General features: G+C 44.1%; 1 protein-coding gene across 2 annotated transcripts in view; it reads left to right on the top strand.

Moving 5' to 3' along the window:
• The window catches only part of ALG5 (ALG5 dolichyl-phosphate beta-glucosyltransferase), a 28,225-nt gene extending 10,064 nt beyond the window's left edge, over window positions 1-18,161 (top strand). For both annotated transcript variants that reach the window (XM_029047998.2, XM_001511695.5), the window contains exons 7-10: window positions 3,365-3,424; window positions 7,655-7,806; window positions 16,701-16,786; window positions 17,903-18,161. In XM_029047998.2, the coding sequence (XP_028903831.1) occupies window positions 3,365-3,424; window positions 7,655-7,806; window positions 16,701-16,786; window positions 17,903-18,018 (414 nt within the window). In that variant the 3' untranslated portion in view covers window positions 18,019-18,161. The remainder of the gene's footprint in view (window positions 1-3,364; window positions 3,425-7,654; window positions 7,807-16,700; window positions 16,787-17,902) is intronic.
• Window positions 18,162-23,597: the final 5,436 nt, after the last annotated feature.

The raw sequence follows: 23,597 nt of genomic DNA, 5'->3' as shown, positions 1-23,597 counted from the left end.
TACCCTTATGGTTTTCTAACACCTCTCTACCATCCAGGCATCCAGCACTTTACCAAAAACAGATTTTTCATTACATTGCATGGTTTATGTTGTGACTTTTCTTTTTTCCCCCCGTCTTCCACCTTTCTCTCCAGCGTAGTCCTCATTTTACAAGAAGTAACAAAGCTTCACGAGGTCACTGGAAATGTTCACTTAGTAGTATTTATTAAATGCTTATTGCGTACAGAGCCGGCCAAAAAAAAAGGGAAAACAAGTCTGAACCCTTCCGTCTTACAGGGCCACCTGTAATGAAGGCAGTGCTGGGTAAGCGGTTGTGTCCAGCATTGCACACTTCCATTCTGTTGCAAACACTGAACGGGGGATTACTAAATTACGACGGCTAAATAATAGTTTACAGTTCCATGACCTGTGGCCACCAAATGGCCTGTTTGGGGCCATTGCAGTCCTGACCCCACAAGAGGTTGCCAGCTGACTCAGATTGTGCCCAAGGGCTAGCTCGCAGGGGATGCAGCCAGAGTGTATTCTCTTTGGCTTGAGGGGTTGTTTCATTTCTCCCCTGGGCGGCTTGATTTTTAAAGCAGCACCAAGTGGTTAGAGAAATTTGCTTCCCCTTCCTATTCCCATCTTTTCTCAGAATGCTATGGTGCTATGTTGTGGTCTGATTGTCCTTGCAGTGTCAGAGTCGCATCAGTTCTTCCTCTAGGGAAAACCGATCTTGCTTTCCCCGTATTTCCTCCTTCATTCTTTTAAACCAGAGTTTCTTCTTGCGGAATTGGACCTTTATATTTCACTGCCAACTTTTTCTTTAAAAAAAACAAGAAGAAAATCCCTATTCCAAATCTTCTGGCACAGTGGTCGCTGTCCTGTTTTATCACCATCGGCCTTCAACACAAATATTAGGTACTTTACAGCCCCCTCTAGTCATAATTCACTTTAATGTCTGTCTCCCGTCGTCAGTTATAATCTCGCTGAGGCCAGGGATCGTGTCTCCTGCTTTTATTGTGTTCTCCCAGTGCTGTGCACACAGCAGGCGTTCACTCAGTACTATTGAAGCTTGTCGCGGGTAGGGAACGTGTTCCCTAATTCTGTTGTATCGAAGTCTCCCAAGCATTTAGTACAGTGTTCTGTGCATAGTAAGCTCTCAAATGCCACTGATGATTAAAAACAGCCTGATTTGTTCATATAAGCCAAACTTTGTGCTGAAAGAACCCCTTTGTACTGTCATTAATGGTAATTGCCTTTCACAATTTAGTCTATTAATTTCTTTTGTGTAGGACCTAGCACTGCACCAGAGGTACTCTCGCGTGAAGGGGGGAGATGATAGCGTCAGACGAAAAGAAAATTAGAAACAAAAAGAAACTATTTTCCTAAGTAATAAAGATTGTAGGAAGCCTTTACCTGAGGTCCACAGCTTCACCATGGAATTCAGTCAGTCAATCAGTGCTATTTATTGAGCACCTATTCTGCGGGGCATTGTACTAAGAGGTTGGGAGAGGATTGCTGGGTTAATAGACACCCTGCCCACAAGAAGTATATAGTCTAGTGGAATTGAGGAAAAGACCATAATGCATAGGTCTGGGAGGGCTAGTACATCTTCCTGCACTCAGTCAATCAGTGCTATTTATGAAGCACTTACTGCATGCAGAGTACTGTATGCCCAAGCGGAACCTACACTGTCCCACTCAGATGGATGTCAGCCCTTTTCTTAAACTTTATAAAGGAAGCTTCAAACATTGGTGAATTAGGTTTTGTTTTTTGTTTTTTAAGGGAGGGATTCTATTTTTAGACAAACATTAGAAATGGGATGGTAACCTAATACCCGAAGATTTAGAGAAGGGGAAGGAAGTTGTCAGTTTGACCTCGTACTTGAGGTAAACGTTCCTTATAAACCTTTTCCCTTGCAGTGAAATCCAAACAGAGCTAGGAATCTGTTTAAAAAAAAAAAGAAGATAAACCAAAGCCCAACAGAGGAGCATTAGGTGAGTCCACCTTTTCTGAACAGAGAATGGAAATGTTTTCTATAAGTTAGACTATCAGATTATCACTGTCTGAAAATATATTTCCATAACAGACTATGGAAATAAAGCAAAACTTCTCTGGGCTTATAGGAAGAGTTCTCGGAAAGAAATATTGTGATTTTTGGCATTTCATTTTATGAAAGATTCTTCATTAGCGATCATGCTAGAATAAATCAATTGCATTTATTGAGTGCTTCCCTACTGTGTGCAGAGCCCTGTAATAAATGCTTGGGAGAGTACAAAACAATAGAATTGGTAAACAGGGTCCCTGCCCACAGAGAAGCCTAGATTTCCTTCTGACCAATGAAGATTACAATTGTTTTTTAAAAAACCTGAACTTTGTGTTGATATCTTGTAGGCTATATGTCTCCATTCCTCCTGCATACTTTCCATCAAACACAGCTCTTTTGTACCAGGATGTGCTGAAGAGGAATAACCAGTTGGTTTATTTGTACACAGGCGGTTGTAGTTCCTTGTTAATGCCAAATATGGATCATGGATTCAGTGAATTCTCTTTTATCAGGGTGTCTGCTACAAAGCCTATTAAGCCTGAAAAATCACTTTGGATGGTTAGCCTTTCCCATTGTCTTTTTTTTTTCTTTCTTCCCCTCCTTGGAACACACCACTCGGTCAGGAAATCTTGCCCTGAATAATCTTTTCCTGAACCAAAACCCGTGGAAGATGTCTTTAGAAAAGCAATGAGTGGTTTTGGTGTTATTGGCTCTGGGGCCCTTCTCTGTCACTTTCCTGGGTGCCAACTCTAGGAGGCGGGGGTGGCTGGGGGGTTGGCGGCCCCTACAACTTTTTGATCTGGACTCCCAGCCTCACTTGTTCTTACTCTCTCACAAGACCTCAGAGTGTTCAGTCAGGGCCAAAAAGACCCAAACTGGGGTTTTCGGAAGCCTGCCGCCTCCCCGTCCGCCCCTTTCCCCTCCCAAATCCTTTTTCACACCCACACTTGAAATGGAAAGTGGGTACTTTCCTGAGAGCTAAAGATCCTCAGTTATATACTTTACTACCAATGTGCCAATGATATGTCAGATTTTTTATCTATGAGAGAAGACAAAAGCTAATTTAATTCTACAGTATTTTTGAGGCTGTGAACAGGAAACTATATTTTTCACTAATTTTAAAACGTATGTGTATATTCATGCCTATAGTTAATGAGCTCCAGATATTTTCTGGAATTAAAATAGGGTGATGCTACAATTGAAATTGTACAGGGTTCCTTAAAAATGGCATTTGGTGGTGTGATGAAAACACCACCTCCTAAGATCAAGACATTGGGTAACGTGATATGATATGTTGATGCTTAGAATACTGGTTTTTTCCCCTTTTTCCCCTAGAATCAAATGGCTATTGCTTGTGGGTCTCGAGCTCATTTAGAAAAAGATTCAATTGCTCAGGTAAGTTTTTTACTTTTCCAGGTGATTTATGTATTTCTGTCTATACCTTTACAAGGAGTTTCATCATTTCAAATGAAAACAGAATGATTTGGGGAAATAGGCTAAAAGTGGAAGCGGATGGTTCCAGGACTGAATTTTTTTGTTTTATGTTGGGGTTTGTTTTTTTTTAAGTTTAAATTGCAATTGAAATAGATGACAGGGGGAAAAAAAATCACTTGCACCCTGCTGGGGCTTGCTCTTGATCACTGAAACACATATATTGAGTTTTGTCTAGGTCGAACCATTCCCCCTATCTTTTGCCTTACTAATCACATGGAAGAGCGGCAAACGGTTTTCCTGTATTTTTTCCACGGGGGCTCGGAGAAGCTGGTGGAGGCAGGGGTACGGGTCGGACCTGCTCCGACTCCCTCCCCCGCCCCACCCCAGGAAGCCAAGCAGCTAAGAAGAGAAGCTCCAGCTGCATCTGCTGCTCAGTTACCTCATCTGTAAAATGGGGATAAGAGCGTGAGCCCCATCTGGGACAGGGACTGTGTCCAACCTCATCGGTTTGTCTATACTCCAGTGCCTGGCACGTATAAGCCCCGAACAAGGACCATAAAGAAAAGGACTCAAGGGGGGATTTCCTGCTTTTATAGCAAGGGGACATCCAGAAGCCACTGGGTTGAGATGAGGTGACGCAAGACTCGGCGCTTTCTCCACACGTGACCGGCTGTGGCAGTGCCACGGGATCGACGGCTCTTCCGATGCACTGCTCCTGAGCCTGCTCTCTGGCTCCCCGAGGAGCCAGTAAGAATGGGGATTGGGCCCGAAAAGCCCCCGGTACTACCCAGTGGCCCGAGCAAAATATTGATGCCAGATTTCTCATACACCCGGGGGGCGGGGGAGGGTGGCTCCCCCCCACCCAGCGGTCTGACTAGGTTTCATATCTGCCCAGTTTCTTAAATCGTCTGGCTTCCCGCTCTCTTGGCAGACAGCCGTTGATCTAGCACAGACTTGGAATTTCTATAACCGTTTATTTCCCTTAACATCCTTCAACGCGCTCGTGATGCCGGATGTTAAGGCTAATGAGTGGTGTTTACGCTGACCTCCGAACCTTGAATTTCTCATTCTACAATGTCTTCGAAAAGAGAACTGGCTGGAACGTTCCAGAAGAATAGACCGTTCTCGGTTTCAGGGCTCTACCCAGCGCTCTTTGAGAGTGGAGGTTTCCTAGTGTATTCCCTCTTCTCCCCTGTTCTCGTGCCTTTGTGTCTTCTGCACACGCCAGAGAATGTATGCAGCAGCACTGAAGACTAGAGTTACAGTGTCTCGGCACAGTCTGGAAGTTCCAGATAATATAAGTGACTAAATTTCATTTCTAACAGCTCATGGCTTTGGTCTAGTGGAGTAACTGCTGTTAAAATCTTCATGGGTTCAGTGGGGTTCTTACTACATAAATGTATCCTCATCCTCAGAAGTGGAGGCTGAATGAATCAACTTCAGATATACTTGTAGAGGAATCATGCTGCATTAAAAAATAATTAAGCAGAAGGGTCCCCTTGTTTATGATCCAAATGTGTTTTTTAGGGGGTTTTTAATGGTATTTAAATGCTTATTATATGCCAAGCACTGTACTAAGCATGGGGCAGATACGAGCTAATCAGGTTGGACACAGTCCATATCCCACATGGGGCCCACGATATTGATCCCCATTTTACAGATAAGGTAACTAAGACCCAGAGAAAGTGAAGTGACTTGCCCGAGGTCACACGGCAGTCGAGTGGCAGAGCTGGGATTAGAACCCAGGTCCCTCCGACTCCCAGGCCCGTGCTCTATCCATTAGGCCATGCTGCTTCTCAGTGTTCATCTTTGAAGACGGGAATTGTTTTAATCTGCAGGTGCCCATCCAGATTGGTGGTGGTGGTTTTAAAATACCATTACAAAATTGAAAAGGGAAAAAGCATCTACTTTTGAGTCCGTGTTCACATTTATATGCCTAGGTAAATTCAGAGTACGGATAATTTCGAGGAGAATAAGTAGGATAATATAGTAGTCAGCCTATGCCATCTGTGATGACGGTTGCCACGGCAGATTTAAGAAAACCAGAACTGTCTTAATGTCTTGGCAAGATGCAGCCCTGCCCGCCTGCTTGCTGTGGCACCTAGTACGCAAGCAGGAACGTGCCTGGCAAGGTGAGTGTGCCAGGGGCGCTATACAGAACACTGGCACGGAAACCATTTCCTTCGTGCAGGCGCTTGGTCCCAAGGTCGCCGTGACTTGGGTCCCGGGGAGCATTCCTTTGTTTGGGATGGGAGACCCCTTCTAAATTAGAGGCTCTTTAGAATAAATACTGGAGAATACATCTGCTCTGGGTATGTATTTTCCAAGAAAAGCCATCCACTACCAAGGAACATTTTAGTGCGGCTAGTTATTTTACTTCAAGGATGAGAAGAACAATCGGTGTACACCCTAGAAGTGACTTCAAAGTAATCTGTTCAGCTTTTGGGCTGGGTCCTTTATATGGCTGCATGTTACAGTATACAATTACTCCACAATAAACCAGCAGTCCACGTCTAGACCATTTAATTAATGTCTTTAAACTCTGTTCATCTACTTTTTCAAGGTGAATTAGTCATTTTAAAAGTCTGAGAATTTCCAGAATATCCCCGCTGGATCGCATTGAACTGTTTGGATTTGTTGAGGAGGAGTTTTAACTTTCAAGTCACTTAGATTCATCTGAATTTTCATTCTCCCAATTTAGACCCAGTCGTGGCGATGAATTAATTCTTTCAGGTTCCCGGGAAACTCTTCAATCTGATGTAACAAAATTAAAATAGGAGAGGTCGGGGTGGGGTAGCGTTTGTCAGTAGGTTGGTCTGGACATGGGAGCGTAAGGCAGGAGAACTGAGAAGGTTCTATGGGAAAAGAGGCTCTGGAAAGGAAAAGAAGAAAATCTGCATTTATAAACTCTCAAGAGTTGGCTAGCTATTCTGCACGTTTGCGCGCAGGATAATTTACCTGGATTCGAATGACTTATCAGCATTCTTGCCGTAGACTTTGGCACTCAAGATTAAATATTTAAGCCAATCATTGTTAATATGGAGTTACTGTCTGTTATTTTACCTTTATTAGGTGTCACAGCCTTGAGAATCTTTGGTCCTTCCGCTGGTACATTTTAGGCAGTTGACAGTTTTTATTGTCATGAGCAAATATTGAGTTCTAATAGAACTTAAATGCCATTATTATTACCAGTATAATATATATTATTATAATAATAATGGTATTTGTTAAGGGCTTACCGTGTGCCAGGCCCTTTACTAAGCTCTGGGGTAGATATAAGACAATCAGATCGGATAGAGTCCCTGCCTCACACTGGGCTCACAGTCTAAGTAGATGGGAGAACAGATATTGAAAGAGTAACGCAATAAAGAAGAAATACTGGAAAACTGATATTTGGGGCTTAAGAGGAGTCGTATTTCCATTTGGTTTGCTGATGTACACAAAAGCATGTTACTGTTACATTATTGTGCATGAGTTCATCAACATTTGAAGCGCAAGTAAATTCAGTCCAGAAGAAGCGAAAAGGGCAGAAGCGATAGAAGCAAACATTAATCATCACTAAGTTCCTTTGCACCTCACTAGGTGCAAATACTCACAATATAGAGTGATTACCCGCTGGAGAGTGAGAGGGGCCTCAGGATGTTTGACTTAGTAATAAAATACTCCATGGCAGGATGAGTTTCTACAGCTCCTTCCCCTTACGCCCCACAGATCAAGGTGGGAAACAGTGATCTAAACTTTGGTCTTTAGAGCCAAATCATCATTGTTCTAATAAACTGGCAGCTATCTTCTAGGCTGTAAAGTCTGTAGGATACAATAAAGCACTTAAAATAGGTAGGTTGAGGTGTTCCCCTCAGCCTGAACTTCCTTAAAATTCCTTTCTTACCAGAGACTGATTGGAGCCACTTGTTCTGTGTATATAGGATGGAGTTCCTTGCCCTCATCCATCAATCAATGAGGTAGAAACTGCTGGATTATTTAGTGTCCCTGCCCCCATAATTTAGCTGCAGACATTCTAACTTATCTTTATTACAGTAACCAAAGTAACCTTGCGTACATATCACACCTGAACAGTTCAAATTGAAAGCTGTTTTTTTGCAATTAATGTCCTCATGACTGGAACGTACCCTTGTAATGAAATTGTAAAAGAAAAAAAAAAAGAATGTAAGTTTTGTCTTTACTTGTTTTCAGCGTTCTTACTTCCGAACTCTTCTTATGTATGGTTTCCACTTTCTCGTTTGGTTCCTTTGTGTCAAAGAGATCAGAGACACACAGTGTGGTTTCAAACTGTTCACACGAGAAGCCGCCTCGAGAACCTTTTCAGCTCTGCACATCGAACGCTGGTAGGTGCTCTGATTTGGTTCTCTCTCTTGTCGGTGTGTGGCCCGGGATTTGTTCAGAGTGTAATTCTGTTGTAATGTACTCACCCAACCTCTCAGTACAGTCTGCGTGCATAGCACTCAACAAATACCACTGATTGATTGGTGGTGGACTCCGCTGTCTCCCACCACCAAGTAGCCTTTTGTCACTTCTCTTTTTTGTTTACATTTTTAAAATAATGATGTTATAATAATACATTCAAAATCATATAGCAGTGCACTAGCTGGATATGTGATCGTGAGCATGCCGTTACACCTTTTTCTTCTATAACATGGCGCTTACGTTCCCGAAGAACCCAGCAGTAAGGACAACTTCGAGTGGCCATGCTTTAACTGGTCAATCAGTCACTGAGCACCTACTGTGTGCAGAGCACACCACGGAGAGCTAGAGCTCGGAGAGCTCTGGAGACTCCAGTTGAATTAGTGGATATGATCTTAGCCCTCAAGGAGCTTATAACCTGGGGGGGAAGACAGATGCTAAAATACATTAGAGAGAAAGGAAGAAGGAAAAGGGGCTTGGCACACAAAGCCCAAAGGACAGTGTGAGTTCCTTGGTGAGTGTCAAAGGAAGGGTGAGGGGCCAAAGCTAAGGAATTTGTAAGGGGTCAGCTGTTAGGAATAACATGGAGATATCTCTCCACACCAAATGCCTTCCCCACTCCAGTGTTAGTGTTTTCCACAGCTCAGTCTGTATGTAGCTCTGAAAACGGGCCCTCTGAGGAGTAGTGGTTCCTATAACCTCAGTGAGTGTGTGTCACCCCAGAGACAGAGGCAACAGCTGTGCCAGAAGCGAAGCGAAAGCACGTGGTCCGTTTTTCAGCCATCGCTGAACCGGGGCAGGTTACACGCATACACTCTGGCCAGAAACCCTGCCTCACCACCTCCTTCTTGGCAGCAAAGGCACAAATCCAAAGACTGGGGGATTTTGCTTCCAGTACTTGTCATCTGCATCCCTAATTGGGAATGCTAGGGTTCCCCTGGCATTATCTTCATGCTTCTAAAATGCCCTATTTGCTTGAAAGTAGAATGAGCAAACAGTTTGCACCCTTTTTCACCTTTCCGAAACTTGTCCATAGGGGAGTTTCAATGTCATTTCTAGCCAAGTCCCTTACCTCTTCCCTACCCCCGCATGCTCATGTTGCTTGTTAGATAAATGAGAGATTTTACAGATGGAATACTTGTTTAATTCAGTGCCCGGAAAGTCATTTAATATCCAGAATCCCACTCGCGTTTCAGGAAGCTTGAGAACCCAACAACTGATACTTTTCTTATGGAGCTAAGGAAGAAGCGTGAGGCTTAACTCTGCATTCCCTTCCTCTTTCGGGACTGTCGCAATCCTAATCGATCCTAGTCTTTATGTCGGCATACACAAAGCACCTTTCAGTTAAATATTTAAGCAGGATAAGAAAAGGGAGTGACCTGCTATTTGGTGAGTTTCTAATGTGGAATTATGAAAGCGCGTGGTCCTTCAGCTACTTAAATCATTTCAAGGAGAAGTCGCCAATTCATTGTAGTGTTCGGAAAGCAGAAGTGCAGAAGTAAATGCTCTGGAGAGACCTTCAAGGGAGACTGAGCAGGTAGCTAATTTTTAGGTGAAAATCTGATTCCCCGGGGAGCTTTCTGGATAAAACATCCCCCCCTCTAGACTATAAGGTCGTTGTGGTTAGGGAATGTGATGTTTTATTATATTTTCCCTGCTTAGAACAGCACTCGGCACAAAGGAAGCGCTCAGCACACAGGAAGCGCTCAATAAATACGATTGATAGATGGAACACCGCCATTGTCTGTCAGCCAGCCTCTGCAGATACAGGCAGAGTCCTTGTACAAGCCCTCGTAGAGAAGCTATTGTTCAACTTGCAAGATGGCAGCAGGTTCTCCCCAAGCTTGCACTGCGGGGACCATGTCTACCAACTCTATCATATTGTACTCTCCCAAGTGCTTAGACCTGATGGCCAGAGCATGGTTCTTTTTTGGGCGGGGGGGAGGTTGGCTGGTAGGTAGCCAAGCTTCTTTCACTCGCAGGAGACCTGGAGTTGGCGATAGAAACAGAGTGGGCTTTCTGGGAAGAGATGAGAGAACTCTTCTATTAACTTTGACTTCCATATTTAAATGGCTAAAGAGGTGTTAGAAGAGACAGGAAGGTCTTTTTGTGATTTCAGTGTTTGGTTAATATTTAATTCCACAATTTATTGCCAGTCAACAGTGTAATAAGGACTTGTGTCCCAAATCGGAACAAGATCGTCTGGCCCCGGGTGGCCTGCTGCATGAAGGATGTGGTATTGGGGCTGACCAGGCAAGGAAGGCAGTACAGTCAATCAATAGTATTTATTGAGTGTTTACTTTGTGTAGAGCACTGTACTAAGCACTTTGGAGGGTACAATAAAATTATTTATTAGACACATTCCTTGCCCACAACGAGTTTACAGCCTAGAGGAGACATATTCTAAGTAAACAACTTATGGATATGTACCTAAGTGCTGAGCGTGGGCTGAATACCAGATACCCAAAGGGCTCATCCTTCATCCCAGAGGGGACCCCAGTGGCCTGGGTCATTTGTCTCCCCTTCATCTCCACCAGCCTCATCCCACTGCACTGCCTATAAGCACTAAATCCACTCCCTGAGGCAGTGTATTGAGTGCTGGGATTCAGTCAAGATAATCAGATCAGACCCAATCCCCATCCCACCTGGGGCTCACAGTCTAAGAGAGGGGGAAAACAGTATTTAACCCCCGGTTTACTGATGAGGACCCCAGGGAAGTTCGGTGACTTGCCCAAAGTAACCCAGCAGGCAAGTAGAGGAGGTGGGATTCGAATCCTGGTCCCGTGACTCCCATTCTGTTTCCATCCTGCTCCTCATTAGATTCCCCACATTAACACACATACAGTCATTTGTGCATACATGTAAACTCACATCAGGCCATATCCACCATGCACTCCACACTTAACCCCCCCCCCCCCATATATACACTGACCCGGCCTCATTCATTCCCCCCCCGCCCCCCCCGGCCAAGATACCTATTCCTCCCATACATGTTATATACACTTCAACATACGTCAATTAAGCCAACCGCCGCATACCAGGGTTACACACTTTCAAGGATATGTATACATTCAGGACAGACGTATGTAAACTGGAGCATACAGTGGCAGGGGGCTCAAATTGGGACAGATCCAGTAACACACATGATCACATTCAGATTTTCATGTAAGTACAGCAAAACGATTGATAATTATTAACTCTATTCCTGACTGCTTCTCATCGCCGCCCCCCCTCTTGTTACCCTGTGAGTCAGCTATGTCCTGTTCTCTCCCTGCCTCCCCCCAACCCACTATACCTGAATAAAGTACAGGCAGTTCCACTAGTAAGCTGATTATTAAATAAGGACCCCACTTAGGTGAATCTTCCATGGGATAACCCTCTTTCTTCATTCTCCCAAACCAGTTTATTCAAGTGGATGCTCTTCAATCTCAATAATTAAATTATCCTGAACAGTGAAAAGTAGGCACGGGCTGATAATCTTGCCCTTATGGCTTTTCCCTCTGCCATCCTAGCTGAACAAGTTCTTCTTTTCCCACCGGGGCCTGATCCTCACCATTCATCCTGACTCCAATTTTTTCCTGCCTAGTGGTAAATCTTATTACCATCCTATCTCGTGATGTCGAGCTGGTTAAGCTGGCTGTCTGGCTGAGCTCACCAATTACTCTTCAGTGAGAAAGGCAGAAGGGTGAAGTTAAAGGAAAAGACGGACTATAAAGAGGGAGAAGACGCAGAAAACTGAGGAACTGGGAAGCAGATGAGGAGGGAGAAGTTTGGAGGGATGGTTGCTGGGATAAGGGTGATGGTCTGAGAAAGACTAGGCAGGGAATATGTCTCTTGTTATTTTATACTCTCCCAAGCGCTTAGTACAGTGCACTGCACAGAGTATGTGCTCAAATGCAATTGAATGAAAGATTAGAATGCGGGGCATGGTGCTTGAAGATACTAGTCTAAAATAGGGAGCTTTTAAAGCATTTACCGTTGCTAACTAGATGATCTGCTCCCAACAGCCATCACTCTGTCCAGGCCTGCAGTGTGCATGGCTGGGTAGCAGGGAGGTAGCCTAGGCCTGCCGAAAAAGTCCCAGCACAGGAGGGCCTTGAGCCAATGGGCTCTGAGAGCATACTGCCCTATGCGCTGGGCTGGATGAGAGCTGTGGAGGTCGGGTTGCCGAGGAGTCTCTCCCCCCACCCAACCCGCCTCCAAGCTGACACTGAGTCAGCCCATCCCCCCTGCTGCTGACACTGGCCCACAGGAGGATGTATCTGGTGAAACCACAGTGGGGCCAAGGGGCAGCCGCTATCTTGATTTCAAAGGCGGCTCTCGAGCCAGTGTCCACAAAGGGGGACCCAACCGATTCGCTTTCAGCCAGGTCCCCCCCACCTCCGGCAGATGCAGCCCTCCACAGCCGACAGGTGGTTGTGATTGTAAAAACAGTGGGAGTCCAGAGCCGCGGTGGGTCCTACAGTTCCGGGACGGAGCCGAGTGCAGTCGTGAAACGAGGTGGCCATGAGGGACTGGATGGGAGAGCCTTCTGGTAGGAGCCACTGAAGCAGTGATTTACCAATGAATCGATTGTATATATTGAGCACTTACCGTGTGCAGAGCACTGTACTAAGCACTTGGGGGGAGTACGGTACAACAGAGTGGTTAAACACGTTCCTTGCCCATAAGGAGTTTACCGCCTAGAGGAGGAAGACGTTAATATAACAACATTAATATAAAAAGGGTGAAACTGAGGACAACATGGTAGAAGAATAGGGAGATGTTGGACTAGATACAGAGCAGAATAGAGAAAAATAAGATGAAAGTGCCTGGGATTTAAGGGTAAGTTCCTGTGGACTCAAATTAAAAAAAAATATTTTGACAAGTATTTAAGAACATTACAGCCTTAGAACAAATACCATTTATACTTTTTCTAGAATTTTATACAAGTACGTTTCACCCACCAAATTTTCACTCAGTATAAAAGGAAAAACATCATGATTTATCGTAACTGAATATGAATTCCTGAATGGGAAGGCTGTTGAGGGGTTGTCGGGTAGTCTGAAAGAAGATATGGGAAAAACAAAAACAAGTTCATCTTCTCATGGGTCTCAGCTAGCCGGAGCTATTAGCAGTTGAGACAGAGACTGAAAATGAACCTGTGTTTGAAGCAAAATTATCTGCTTTGTCCAGCAATATTCCACCTCAGTGTTTTCCCTGTGGTTGACTCGCCATCAGAGAATTCAGACAATCAGTGCAACATTGGTGCAACATTTGAGGCCGCAGGTCTGAGGATAAAAGTCTTCTTTGAGTCAGAATTAGATCGTTAGCTCACTGTCTCCCACCATGCTTCAGACACCATTAAGTACATTCTTGGCTTTTAGAAGCGATTGAAAAGAATATAGTAGAGTACAAAATTGAAAACATTAGGGTCCGGTGACATGGGTATCTGAACAGCTGGGAGCCAGGACACATGGGTTCTGATCTTGGCTCGGCCATTTACCTGCCGTGTGACCTTAGGCAAGTCATTTAACTTCTCTGTGCTTCAGTTTTGGTATCTGTAAAATGGGGGTTAAATACCTGTTCTTCCTCTTCCTTAGACTTCCCAGTGGGACAAGGATTGTGTCTGGCGTGATTATCTTGCAACACTTAGCACAGTGGCACTTAGTATACACTCAGGTACCTTATTCCCTTTTTCACACCAGACCCCTCCCTCTCATGCCCTGTCTTTTGGATTGGCGCTGAATTCCAGCCATTGAGGAGTGTGTTGGGGTTGTTGGGTATTCACTGAGGACTCTCAGGAGTGCGATTCCTCCTCTTCTACCTCCCCCACCCACCCACCCACACACACCAGTTACTGGCACACACGACCCAAACCCAGCCACTTGGCTGTCCTGGCAATCAGGACTGATTCTTTTATCAGTTTGGGTCGGAGATCCAGCCCCGACCAGGAGAGAAATCGCTCAAATGGGATTAGGTCCAGGGACTGGACAGTTAGGAAGCTGAGAGAAAAAAATAATACTTTGCTCTGGTTTCTAAGAAACATCACTTACTACTCTACATCACCCATCGGAGCCGGGAGCCAGCAGTGCCCAGGCGTCTGAACCCAGGGCTGTGAATTGCACCTCCCGAGATCGGTCTGGGATACCTCTGTCGCTGCTTCGTGGGGCCGATCACTTAACCTCGCTCTCCCTCTTTCCTCACCTGCAAACCAAGGGGGACCCATCTGGAAGGGCTTTTACTTAACGGTTCAGCAGTGACATAGTTCTGGCTTGGACACTCATTCTTCCTGTCTGCCCATCTCTCCACGAAATACGTCAGAAACCGGCGAGAATGAGCTTGGTGGCTTTCTTCATCCCCATTGCAGTCACATTCCGAAGCCCCGCTGCGCAGTTGGCAGTTTGGGATTGCACCAGCTCGGCTGCGGCTGGGCTCCCTGCCACGTGTCTTTGGGACAGACTTCTTGGAGCCGGCCGGCCTGTTATTTCCTAGTGATGCTCTCAGGCCCAGGTTTTCCTGCGATGTAACACTTTTGTCTGCAGGCAGACTTCCAACACTGAGTCCCCAAGTGAAAGAGACCAGAAATCTAAGGAAATTGAGCTTCAAGTCTCCTTAGGAGTAATGATAATAATTGGGGTATTTGTTAGCACTTACTCTGTGCCAAGCATTGTACCGAACGCTGGGGTGGATACAAGCAAATCAGGTCGGACACAGTTCCCGTACCCACGTGGGGCTCCCAGTTTTAATCCCCATTTTACAGATGAGGTAACTGAGGCCCAGAGAAGTGAAGTGCCTTGCCCAGGGTCACAAAGCAGACAAGTAGCAGAGCTGGAATTAGAACCCATGACCTTCTGACTCCCAGGCCTGTACTCTATGCACCCTGCCGTGCTGCTTCCCTTTCCTAGACAATGAATTTTACCCAAACAAAATTCCTAGAAAACTACATTAACAGTCTCACGACTCAGAGGTATGTCAGAATTTATTCGACAGTTTTGATGAGTGAGGAGGTTTGTAGTCGTTTATAGACAATTTAAGAACCAAGCTCATTGGTCCAGAAGATGGGGTTATAAATAGCATTTCTTTAGTCCTGAGGTTAGATTATCCATTAAAAATTAAGCAATTCATCAGACAGTTGATGTTTTTCAGAACGTCTGATCAGCTCAAGAAAGAATAATTTATAAGTGTTATGAAATGCGTATCAGAACGAAATGCATATAATGCATGGCATATAAAGTTTCCATAAAGGAGTTTATCAACAATGTATAGATTTAGACAGTAGCTAGATGGTGATGGATACATTTTGTCATTAACCTGTTGTGAATGTTGAGGTTTTAAATGCTGTGCAGTTTTAAAAAGTTGTAGCAATTTTCATTTTCTGCAAAGAAAAACCATAGTAGGGCAGAGATGACCCCTTGAATTTCCCCCCACCCCATAAGCTCACTGGTAGAAACATCAGTAAAGCTTGATTGTCTCCAGATTGCTTCAGACCACAACCGCATGCATGCATGCATGCATGCATGACAGGGTTAAACAGAAAAAGGCTACTGTAAAAAGATCAATTAATTTTTCTCGGCCACAAATGTAAATTTTGCTCATTCCCGTGAGCTGACCTCTGACGTGACAGATGCTTTTTGGGATCATGTAAAAACAGCCTCTGCATATTTATAATTCCCCTCAGCTCAGCATCTGGGTAAGGGAAAGCTCTGTAAATAAGATGCTGGTGAACAAAGGTAGCTTAAAAATGTAATGAAAGCATTGCAGTGATTTCTGATTTAGGATGTATTTCCAAACCTCTAAAGTCTCCCTCCATAACTGGCTTTGGGTGAACAAGTGTATGTGAAACGTACACATTCTGTTGGAGAACTGAAAAAGGGCCCAGAAACCCAGAGACCGATTTGGTTTAAACTCTTTTCTCTGTGCCACGTTATCCTCTAAAGATGCAGCTACTGATCCCATGTTCACATTCAATATCTATTGCTCAAATGATCATAGAGAAGCCTCTCCTGTTTTGTTTTTTTTTATTATTATGGTATTAAGCTTTTTGTGGTAAAGCACTGCTCCAAACTCTGGGACAGGTAGAAGATAATCCAGTTACACACAGTTCATGCCTCTCGCATTGATCACGATCTGAGAGGTATCCCATTTACAGATGAGGAAATTGAGACGCAGAGAAGTTAAGTGTCTTTCTAAGTTATTTTAGAGAAGCAGCGTGGCGCAGTGGAAAGAGCATGGGCTTTGGAGTCAGGGCTCATGAGTTCGAATCCCAGCTCTGCCACTTGTCAGCTGTGTGACTGTGGGCAAGTCACTTAACTTCTCTGTGCCTCAGTTCCCTCATCTGTAAAATGGGGATTAAGACTGTGAGCCCCACGTGGGACAACCTGATTCCCCTGTGTCTACCCCAGCGCTTAGGACAGTGCTCTGCACATAGTAAGCGCTTAACAAATACCAACATTATTATTCTCAAGGTCTCAAAGCAGGCCAGTGGCAGAGCCGAGGTTAGAGCCCGGCCCTCCTGGCTCCCAGCGCCATGCTCTTACTCAGACTCCAGCAAATAAAATCACCAGATGTCTTGGGGGAAGCTGGATTGGTGAGCCCTTTCTGCCCTTGGATTCTACAATGTCTGATAAGGGAACAGCATTCTTCAATTAAATGCCCTACCCTTCGCCTCTGACTCTCTGGACTGTATCTGAAGCGACATTTTGTGGTGTCTGAGGTACAGAGCACCACTACGAACTTCATGATTGCAAAAGAAGCTTCTTAAATTATGCCAGGTTTGCTATTTAATTTATGTCACCGGCCCTTTTTCAAATGAGTACACATTTCTATTTCGTTTCAGGGCTTTTGACGTGGAACTTCTTTACATAGCTCAGTGCTTAAAAATACCAATAGCAGAAGTCGCCGTCAACTGGACAGAAATAGAAGGTGAGTGAATTCTTTGTGACAGTCAACCAATAAGGCCGGGGAGATGTGATGCCATATGATTGTCCTATAAACTTGATTGGCTCTCATCTTGTCTTCTTTCAATTCTGACCCCTCTTGACTAAGTTCATTATGAGCAGGAAACGTGTCTGCTGTATCGTACCCTCTCAAGCGCATAGCACAATGCGATGCATATAGTAAGCACTCAATAAATACCATTGATTGATTGACCCCAAATCTACTAATCTCTTCCAGTTGGCTGACTGGGCTTGCAACTCTTAACACTTCTTAAGCGTTGTAAGAAAGTTTGCACCCTCCTGCTCCCTCCTTACTCCCAGTAAGATGCCCCGATGACTATCTCACCGAGTAACCTTTTTCCCAAAAGGTGTTATAATCTTCCAGAGACAGAGGTGGTGAAGAGCCCTTTTAGAAACAGATCTGTATTGGCGTGACTGTTAATAGAATGGCGTTGCATTAGCTAGGCATCAGAAGGCCTAAAAGCTGAAGCATGGAGGGGGTGAGGGCATAAAGGACCAGAGATTGGGCAACATATGGCACAGCTTCCGTTCTCGCTTTCTAGCCCCGTTTTTATTGCATGAGCTTGGATCCCTAGACTTGACTCCTCCATGCAGTAAGGTCCTTGTGGGCAGGGGACGTGACTACAGAGTGTATTGACTTTTACACTCCCTGGTGTTTAGTACAGTCCTCTGCACCTAGTAATTGCTCAGTAAATACCGTTGATCGATTAACTGATCCCTTCAGGGGCCAACAAAGCAGCAAATGACTCCAAGTGAATTCCATCCCCCACACCTTCCTCCATGGTGTTCTGGCCCAGGCCCTGTCCAGCAGCCCTGGGTCCTGGATCAGTTTCATTATGGAGGCCCTTCAGGAGATTGGGTGGCTCAATGGGCTGGGCTTCTGTGGCCCCAAAGAAGGGTTGGACCAACTTTAGCTTCTGGCCCTAAATTTTTCATTTACAGTGTCCTAGCTTCCCTTCTGTTCTAGGCCTTTACATTCATTTTAGCATCCATAATTTTTAAGTGATCGGTGGAAGTGATGGATAGTAAACCAAGTGCTGAGGTTTCTCTAACTGTGTTGTAAACTCTCCTTAAATCCCAGGTTCTAAATTGGTTCCCTTTTGGAGCTGGCTACAGATGGGCAAGGACTTACTTTTTATAAGACTGCGATACCTGACCGGTGCCTGGAAGCTGGACGAGACTAGGAAACAGAATTAGATTATTTGTATTTCCTGAATTTGTGAAATCACAGATCTCTCAGAACTACTCCATTAAAATGAAGTATCAAAAAAGCTGGGATGAACCTGTTGTTGATGTACTGCATTTTGGTATTTTTTAAATAAAAACTGGACTGGGGAAAATCTCTCTGCATACTCTTTGGAGAGGGAGAAAAATGGCATTAGAAAAACAGGCTTCCAGTACCTGGGGTTCAGCATTTTCTTCCTTTTCTTTAGCCACTTCTGGAGCATCACACATGCAGTTGCTACACCTTAGGAAAGACATTACACACCTGGAGATGGAACTGAAATAAGAGATGAACCAGCTTTGACAGGAAGATAAACTGAAATTATTGAAACCTACAATTGAAACCTATAATTGAAACCTACAGAATCAAGAGGAGTGTGGATAAGGTGAACAGTTATTTCTAAAATCCTATTAAACCAAGAGGAGGCGGTTTCCATTGAAGACAAATGGAAACATGTATAAAAAGTGAGTATACTTGAAGACACAATAGTTTCTGGAAAACTTGGGATAGATTAACGAACAAGAGGTTCACAATAAGTTATTAGTGGGAAAACTGCCCTTTGTTCTCCATTCATCCTGCTACCACGTTAATAAAATCACTCAACCTGTCACGCCTGGATGACTGCAAAGCCTCCTTGCCGACCTCCCTGCCTCCAATCTCTCCCCCCACCAATCTATGCTTCACTCGGCTGTCCGGATCACTTTTCTACAGAAACATTCAGGATATATCACCCTGCACCTCAAAAAACTCCAGTGATTGCCCGTCCACCTCCATATCAAACAAACCTCCATTAGCTTTAAAGCACTCCCATCACTTTCCCCTTCCTACCTCACCTTGCTTCTCTCCTTCTACAGCCCAGCCCGCACACTTCACTCCTCTGGTCCTGCTAACCTCGCTGCGCCTCCATCTCGCTTGACTTGCTGCTGATCCCTGGCCTGCATCTTACCTCTGGCCTGGAACACCCTCCCTACTCCATTCTCACAGCCACTCTCCCTCGCTTCAAAGCCTTACTGAAGGCACATCTCCAAGACGCCTCCCCAGACTAAGCCCCACTTTTCATCATCTCCCACTGCCTTCTGCATTGCCCTGACTTGCTCCCTTTGCTCTTCCCCCCTCCCAGCCCCAAAGCACTTATGTACCTATCTGTAATTTTATGTATTTGTATGTAAGCCTGTTGTGGGTAGGGAATGTCACTGTTTATTGCTATATTGTACTTTCCCAAGTGCTTAGTAGAGTGCTCTGCACACAGTAAGTGCTCAAGAAATAAGTGAATGGATGAATGAAAGAGTTTGGTAGGTTAGTATATTCCTAGGGACTAAAGCACCTACTTTCAATGTCTGGAGAAAAAGTGGCTCCAGATTTCAATTCTAGCAAATGTACAAACTCTTCTCTGGAAGTATTCAGTCCTCTAAGCTGGTGGGAGGGAGGACAAGGTAATGAGTGGCCAGCTCCCTGTGAATGTGGCGGAAGAGGTTGGCCTCTGAGACGGGGCAATTCTCAATCATGTCCGACTAAAAATGGCTGGCTTTCCTTCAGCCAAGGCTTTGAGAAGGTTGCCTCTCGAAAGGGGGACAGTGAAAACAGCCAGACATTGCCAGTAATAACCTTTACTCTGCTGCAAGAGACAATCTTTATTAAGCATACTGTGCGGAAGAGATTGCAGGTCACACATGGGTCTTATCAGGCAGAACTATCAGTCCCTCCCTTTCTCTGTCTCCCTCCATTTTTATCTTCTATACTTTCTCCTTCTCTTCCCCCCCGCCCCCCTTTTAGCTCTTTGTATTTGTCCCAGCCAATGTGAGTAGAGCATATAATAATGTGCCTCTGGGGAAACAACATATAAGCTTTTAAAATAGGCCAAAGAGTGGGTTTTAAGAAACTAAAATATAATAATGTTAAGGGCAATAAGAAACCTAATAATAGAATATGGCATAATAAGATGTAAAAATGCCCAGCTAATCCAGGGATGGCAATTATTTGGGCTGGAGAGCCACTAGATGAGTTTTAGCGTGCTGCTGAGTAACATACTTATAAAATATGTTGTGGTCAAGATTCTCGTCAATAAAAGTTATGACATTTACTGAATAAAGCGCCCTTCATGATGTTTCCACACACATTTACAACTCTTATAAACACACTAATAAGCTTGAATCAGACATTTGTATTTGCAATGATGCTATTATATGAATTTTAACTTTCATTGGAGTGGGGCCAGATAGAACTAGCTCTTGTATATCTGTCTCCCCAGTCTGTTTTTTCTGACTTGTTAGCTGGCTCTCCCTTTGCTCCTTCTACCCAAAGCCCTGCCACCTGTCTGAGTATTCAGCCTATGGGCATGAACGTAGCCAAGATCTCCTCACCACTGAAACACCCAGGGGCTTCCTTTTACTAAATAGTATTTGTTGAGCACCTCTTGTGTGCAGAACACTGTGCTGAGGGCTTGGAGTAATAATAATCTCATTTGTTAAGGGTATAAATACAAAATAATCAGGTAAGACACAATCCCTGGTGCACATGGGGCCCATAGTCTAAAGGGGAGAGAAAATAGGTATTTCTCATCTGTAAAAGAGTTTCCCTGTTGGGAAAGTTCAATCCCTGTTTTCCTTCCTACTTAGACTATGAGTCTCTGTCCCACATGGGACTGTATCTGACCTGATTTACTTGTATGTACCCCAGCGCTTAGAATAGTGGATGGTGTGTAGTAAGTGCTTAACAAATATAGTACTAATAAGTATTATTTAAATCCCAATTTGACAGATAAGAAAAGTGAAGTGCAAGGAAGCTAAGCGACATGCCCAAGGCCACCCAGCAGGTCAGTGGAGTGTCCGAAATTAGAGCCTGGGCTCTAATCAGTCAATCGATCAACCAGTGGTATTGACTGAGCATTTACTGTGTGCAGAACTGACCTGTTTGTGAAAGTAGAATACATCAGAGCTGGAAGACACATTCCCTGCCCAGAAGGAGCTTACTGGGGAAGACAGGAATTAAAACAGAGTAGGGATAAAATAATTAGGGTGCGGGTATTGTAGGGCTAGAGTCAGTATCCCAGGCCTACGGTAAGTTGCTTCCTGGGAGAGTGCAACTGAGTTAATACATAGCGCTTAGAACAGTGCTTTGCAAATAGTAGGTGCTTAACAAATACCATCAATATTTTTATTTTTGCATGATCCCTGCCCTCAGGGCATTTACAGTCTAGCGGAGAAGTAACAAGAGTCGCAGATGAGACAGAGATACAGAGCGGGAATGCTAAACTAAAAAAAAAAAAGTTCCTACCTCTTCTGGTTTCATTATGAACAACTGTAACTTTAATTGTCGTAGATGCTTTTAATATATCCAAGTTCTTTGGTAGTGAAATTGTGTTTTAAGAATGAGGGCAAATCTTGTCACTCCAAAGATTTTCTGGCAGCACTGTAGGGTGTTGAGACTCATGGAAGGATTCAGCTGGTGCCCAGAGCTGTCCTCCTTTAAATAAAAGATGGATTGGGAGAATCTGCCAGATTCAAGGCTTTCACCAAACCAGGCCAGATTCTCACTTTCCCACATTGTTACATAGGAGGACAATTTGGCCAAATGAGCTTTTAGCTGTAGTTACCTTTCTCTTTGCACCGATACACTGGGCAGTGGGGTAAATGAAACAAAGCTAAAATGTTTAAAACTTGGTCGACCCAAATCCCGCATCCATTTTTAGTATTTCTCCTTCCTCACACGCCTTCACAACACATGAGGTTTTCCTCTTTCTGCACCACAAAAGACAGTTTCACTGATTTTCCCCTCATTCAATTTCCGTTGTTATGATTTAAATTACTTTCCGTTTAATGAAGGCTTTTTTAAAGGATGGTATTAAATTACTTATTGAAACTTGTGAAGTAAGGAGCGGCTCTGTTGGAGCAAAAGCTTCATAAGGCCTGAGAGACGAAGAAGCAGAAGAGAAAACAACGCCGAGCACCAAAAATATCAAGCAGAATAACACAACAAGGATGGCCTTTTGATGTGCCTAATGTGTTTTTTTTCAGTCACACGGGCCCTCAAAGATGAACTTCACCATCAGTAGTAATGTCTTCTTATATGAAGGCAACTCTCTATATACTTATTATAAACTATTTTTCATTCAACACAGGCTTAGTACACCACACTGAGCACAAGAATACACAAAATACTTTACTTGTCCACAAGAAAACTTGGAGTTTGAGTAATTGGAGAGTCTGTCACCTGCATTTTAAATGTTTGAAATGTCTTGAATATCTTTCCCAAACTTCCTATCCCTCTTGAGTTCTGAGATCAGAGGAGAAAACAAAAAAAAACTCAGCAGAGTGGAGTTCATTCCTGAAGGTGGTGTGTGGGCTGATGCCCTGATAAGTTTCATGAACTTCCATGGGGAAGCAAATGCTTCATCTTGGGTCTATTTAACACCATGAGTCAAGTTCAAAGAGTGGTGAAAGAGGAGACCTCCATTATTTATATGTCCTATTACCACTGTGGAAGATAAATCTTTCAGCCTCCTGGCCTGGGAAGGAGTAGAGAGGAGATTGGTGGTTTTCTATTTCACCAGGAAGAGAAAAGGAAAATCTTTCCGTGGACAAGTTGAGTCAAGAGGGAAACCTCGATCTATTTAAGATGCTGTTGTGGTCACTTTGCTTCCCTTACATTTTAGAATTTGACATTCACAGGTTCTGTCAGAATGCATTGCCCATTTACCAGCTGGGCAGACTTGGTGGTCCCTCAGGAGCTGAAGTGGTGGGTGCTGAGGCCTGGACCCCCTAATCAACCAAGTCTGATTACCGTTTTCCCGGGCCCTTGGCAAAGTTGGCTGTTGGTGAGGAGCAGGTGGAGGGTTGGATGGTAGAATTATGAGTAAGAAGGAAGTCTAAGTGAGTTTCTCCGGGACAAGTAATCTCCCAACAGTGTAGCGGGAGGGAGCGGGGAAGAAAGGAGATGGAGGTGGCACAGCAGTGGAAAAATTTGCCATCCTCTAAAATTTGCTATCCTAGACCTGAACCTAGTGAGTCTTTCACTAAATCCCCCTGCTAGATCACTGACCTATAGTAGAAGCTTTATAGGACTTCGAAGAGGACTACAAAAGAAATGCAGTCTTCCCCAATTAATCTCCAATCTCCCCACTTTCTATCCCCCAACTCTCACTTTTCTACACCATTAAAGCCCTGAAGCCCTTTTGTATGCATCTCATCTATTCTATTCTACTTATCCATAATTTTTTATAGTGCCTGTCACTAGTGTTCACTAGATTGTGAACTAGATTGTGAACTCCTTGAAGGCAGGGCTCACATGGACCAACTCTAATGCACTCTCCCATATTCTAGGCACTTAATAAGCACTCAATAAGTGCCATATGACTGATAGATATAATTTCATTAAAAAGCATTCCTTTCTTATCAAAGTGGGACTTGAAATGTACTCAAGTCATGATAGCCTTGCCATATCTTGGACTGAATGTCATCTGGAAAATCAATATCAACAGAATTTACTGAGCCCTTCTTGTGTACAGAACCCTGTTCTAGGTGCTTGGAGAATAAACAATAGAAATAAAAGGCAA

This window comes from Ornithorhynchus anatinus, chromosome 20, assembly GCF_004115215.2.
Source record: "Ornithorhynchus anatinus isolate Pmale09 chromosome 20, mOrnAna1.pri.v4, whole genome shotgun sequence".
NCBI classification, from domain to species: Eukaryota; Metazoa; Chordata; class Mammalia; order Monotremata; family Ornithorhynchidae; genus Ornithorhynchus; species Ornithorhynchus anatinus.
Note: the sequence above shows the minus strand (reverse complement) of the source record. Positions and strands in the feature narration are given on the sequence as shown.